The following is a 5000-nucleotide window of genomic DNA, read 5'->3' on the forward strand; positions in this document are numbered from 1 at the left end:
GCCCCACCTGCAGAAAATGCCTATCTTACTTAAAAGTTTCTTCAATCACATCACATTGAAAAATAACATAAAAGTGGATCCCAAAATTCACACTGTAAACTTTTAAAAAAATATCTATTACTCTACACATTTTGTGTGTGTGTGTGTGTGTGTGTGTGTGTGTGTGTGTGTGTGTGTGTGTGTGTGTGTGTGTGTGTGTGTATGTATGTGTATGTGTGTGTATATATATATATGTATGTGTATATATATATATGTATATATATGTAGATATATATATATATATTATATATATATATATATATATATCTATCTATCTATGTATGTATGTATATATATATGTATGTAGGTATATGTGTGTGATTTGAAAACTGCTCTTCATATTTTACAAAATATATTATTCTTTGATCAATTTAGAATCTTTTGTTCTCTCTGAGGCCCATTCATCTATACTACTTATATCGGTAATATGAGCTTAAAAAAATAAAAATAAAATAATGTAATATTGATTGTAATATTGACCGTAGTGTGTGGTCTCAATTTGATTTTCTTTTAAATCTTAAGATCAAGAGTAAGAGGAAGAAGCAGGGGAAAAAAGTGGAAACAAGAAATTTGCACTTGAATATTCACATGCTTTTAGCTTACTCAGTTTTCATAAATATTGAAATATACTACTTTTCTATGAAAACAGTTTGATATTCAACAATATAGTACAATATGTGAATTATCTCAGAGGAAAGCTGAGCTAGCCATAAGGGCTACTTCCATCATCCATGTACTCCAACAGTCATTCTGCTTTAGGCAATCAGGGTTATAAGTTGTACTTGCAATATCATCAAAATATAAAATTCTAAAGGAAAACTGTATGTCGTTTTACTTATCATTCCCCACCCCCTCAAAAACTAAGGAATTTTTTCAAGCTCTATCCCAAAGCTAAAATAAGATAAAAAATGTAAAAACATGGCTTCATTACATGTATAAGATTATAAATCATGATCAATTTGAGTACAGCACAGTAATCTTTTCTTTGGGAAAAAGTATGTGTGTGGGGGGGGAGGGAGGTGTACCATTTATGGAGCCAAACTCCTTCCACAAATCAAGGAATGAGATTGGCAAACTTGGGAGTGATCTTATTTTTGAAGGATAAAGGATGTAAAAAATTAATGTAACTTCAAATATACATGATGGTAAATTTTGGCCTAGCTTTTGTGAAACGCTGTCCCTCACAAGACATTTACACAAAAAACATTTTGTTATAGTTCTTTGTGTGCCCATGTTAGGTCTATTCTTTCCCTCTTTCCAAAGGTATAAATGAAAGTCCTAGGTAGGTTCTTGCTGTATAAACTGGAAAAGGAATACAAACCACACTGCATTGAGTGTGTCATGTTTAGGTATCCAAGTCTGAGTTCCCTTTGGTAGGATGTTTGTTTTAATGCTTTTTTCACAGTGCATAATGGCAAATGATATAGACAACAATTATCACCCCAAAACTTTTCATCATATCTCCAAATGATTACTATGAAAAATGTATGTATAAGTAAATATTTCATTAATCTATGGTCATTTTTTGTTTTTTTAGAATCTATACTTTCTATATTATTTCCAAATAAAATTATATATATAAAATCCAAAATAAAAATCCAAACAAAAACATAGATTTAATTTTATAGAGCTATGAAAATTTCTATGGGAAAAAAGGCTTTTAAACAATAGGAAAATGAGTAAGATGTCTAAAAAAAGGCAATATATATTTGATTTACAAAATGAGATCACAAATAAACTTTCTTACTTCTAACTATAAGAAGATCCTCTGATACCAATCCTGAGACATCTTTCAAGTGTAAAATTTATATTATTTCTTAATTTCACTTGGAAAAACTGCACACAAAAAAATTGTTTACCTTTATATCCATATATACATAATACAGCCATGTGTATGTGTATGTTTGTGTGTATGCATGGTTTTGTATGCTTATGTGTATGGATGTGTGTGCCTGTGTGTGCACGTACATGTGTGCTCGTACATAAAGTAAAGATTTAATAGTAAACGTTTCTACTTCTGCCCATGGTTGTAACTCACTTAAATTATCATTCATCAGCAATTTCTATTTCTCTACAAAAATGTACCTACTTTTCTATAGGAAGTGCACCATTTTCATGAAAGTATGGTTCAGAAAATTAATTTTCCATCTATTGAAAGAATTCACGACAGAAAGGAATTTCTTCTCTAAAGCTGTTAAAGCATCATATTTCTCTGCCTGTAGCATCAAATGTCCTTGCTACTACTGTTGTTGTGACTTTTCATATGTGCAGTGAGGTGAATCTTTTGCCTTGCTCGATAAGGGCAATATGGGCATGCAAACGGTTTTTCACCAGTGTGAGTGAGAACATGTCTCTTTATCAAATTATCCTTGCTGGTTGTCTGGTAACTACAATGAGGACATGAATAGGGCTTTTCCCCTGTATGAATTCTTGCATGTCTACTGAGATTGGACTTGAGTACAGTAGAGTAGGCACAGAAAGGGCAGCGGTGTATCTTGCTATTGAGGCTGTGCGTCCTGTTAACCTCCTGAGGTCCTCTCCATCTATGTCTTGGATATCCACCAATCTCCGGTTCTACCTGTTGAGGACGCCCATCTTATAGTCTTGCAATCAATTCATTAAAATCTTATTTATTCAGGAAAAACACTTACAGCAATCTCAATATTAAAGTTTACTCTACAATGGGCAAGTTGTACCGAGGCTACTGTGTGCATAGAATTACAAAAATGTACTAATGAAAGTTTCTGAGAAATACAGTTTAGCTTAAAATGACAGCCATATAAGTAGAGAATGGTAAGTTTCCAGTCCACCTGTATTCCTCTCCAGAAAAAGTAAAAACCAAATCCATCCATACATTCTCTTTTTTGCTCCATCTGAAATTGGATCCAGGTAACTTTGAAACATCATAATTGTTTTTATTGTGGTTGTCTCTTATCTATGTTCACACATCACTGTAATGTATTTTGTTAATAACTCATCTTGTAACTAAAATCTAATAAGAATTACTAGTACATATTGCAACAAAATGTTTTTCAGCAAATTTGACTATATTAAAGTTTTCCAGCATTTCAGTGTCATATTCAAACATCTGTACCTTGAGCAATATCTTTAGCTCTGCACCCACCCACTAATCTACACTTTGTACCCATACATACAAACACATGCAGTCTGCCCCCACCCCCAAACACAAAAAAAGTAAGTACGGCCCTCAGTGATAGTTACTTTTATATTCATCTTATTATCAATACTGCATTTCTAAGAACTTCAATATTTCTTAATAATTAAACTAATTCCCTGCTCCAGGATGTTCATGATATATGAATGTATAATAGTCAGCACAACATTCTGGTGTAGTATTCTACATGTTAAAAGTACCATGGCAGTAGGAAAAAGAAAGAACCAATGACTCTTTTATTTCATTATTATTTTCCAAGAAAGTGATCTGTATCTATAAGAATTATTCTACATACTGTATAGTGTTATAGACAGACAAAGCGATATATCTGCATCATATCAAAGACTGCTGAATCTGACCTTGTTCTTTGATGAACATTTCTGCTACAACATAATATTTCACTAATGTGTTTCTTTTGTTTGTCTGCTGTTATATTATTTTGCTCATAACATAAGAATCACCAAAGTTATTTCTTTCCACCATAAAAAATTAATTCAAGTCCTCTTTTTGAGAAAACATTTGATACAATCTTTACAGTTCTTATTTTCTATCTATTTCATCAGTTCCTGGAACTACACATATACCATCAAGAAATTAGTATCAGTATAAAATGTGTACAACAGTTTGTGACCAAATACTGGGATCAGAACTTACCCCCAAAGCATTGAACACTGTATGCCTTGTGAAATATGATTTTTAGGTTATAAATGTAAAAACAGACGATTACCACTTAATCCATTGAACTAAATCTAACTGAACAACACCAAATATACATATAGTGATAATGATAATAAAAATAATAATAATAATAATAATGAAGATACTGATAAAAATTTCATAATACATAATGATAACATTGATAATAAAACTATAATGTAAATGATAAATATGATAAAATACTGACAAACAGAACAAAAATCTTGATGATGTTCATCTAACTTCTAATAAAGCCTATAGTAGTAATTGGAACTAATATCAATAATAAAAAACAAATACATGATGTTCACTAAATTAACGTGATAATAACATTAAAAATAACACTTATAATAACAGTAGTAAAAGTAACAGTACTATCAATACTTTACATATTCTTATCATTGTCACTATCATTATTACTCAATAATATGAAAAATGTAAAAAATATAAATTCACAATAAGAAGAATGTATGAAAAATAAATGAGATTACCTCTGACAAATACTAAAAAATAGCAACAATATAAAGCAGAATTTGGAGTCCACTTTGTGCTGGCCTATACTCTCTATTATATTGTAAGAAGGGAAAAATAGCTATTTTTCAAAGCCATATATTAATATGACATCTCCCCATAGGCAATGTGTTGTTCCTTCACCAATATTTCTGTCTACAAATCAATACATGCATGTTAATCATTGCGTCTTCTAGTCTTGGAAAAGCAAATAAAGCTCTCAACATGTTTACAGGGGTAAAAACTGAATCCACAAAAAGTCAAGCAATAAAAAAATAAAACTTAAAGGTAATTATGGTAATAAAATTTTTAGTCAACAATAGACAGTAATTATCTAATTCAGAAATCTAATTTTATAGGTGTGCTTGGAGAATGGTGTTTTGTATCATTCACAAATTATGTTTAAAAGAAAGTGAGAACAAGAAACTTATTGTACTTTGGACATCAATTTACCTCATTTCTGATGGGTCCACATGTGACTCTTTAAGTTACTCTTCTGAGCTGAGCGATAAGAGCAAAGTGTGCAAGCATATGGTTTCTCACCAGTGTGTACACGGATATGTGCTTTAAGATTTTCCTT

General features: G+C 31.1%; 1 protein-coding gene across 16 annotated transcripts in view; it reads right to left on the minus strand.

Annotated features, from left to right (window-relative positions):
• The window catches only part of LOC122258386 (uncharacterized), a 127598-nt gene that overhangs the window by 32548 nt on the left and 90050 nt on the right, over window positions 1-5000 (minus strand). Inside the window, exon 6 of one of the 16 annotated variants that reach the window (XM_043024386.2) lies at window positions 1789-2617. The exons of the other annotated variants lie outside the window; for them this stretch is intronic. Coding sequence (XP_042880320.1) covers window positions 2264-2617 — 354 coding nt within the window. The 3' untranslated portion in view covers window positions 1789-2263. Of the gene's footprint in view, window positions 1-1788; window positions 2618-5000 lie in introns of those variants that run through there. 16 annotated transcript variants of the gene reach the window in all.

The sequence above is a fragment of the Penaeus japonicus genome, unplaced genomic scaffold, assembly GCF_977035675.1.
Source record: "Penaeus japonicus unplaced genomic scaffold, GWHDUDI00000001_assembly GWHDUDI00000017, whole genome shotgun sequence".
Classification (NCBI taxonomy): Eukaryota; Metazoa; Arthropoda; class Malacostraca; order Decapoda; family Penaeidae; genus Penaeus; species Penaeus japonicus.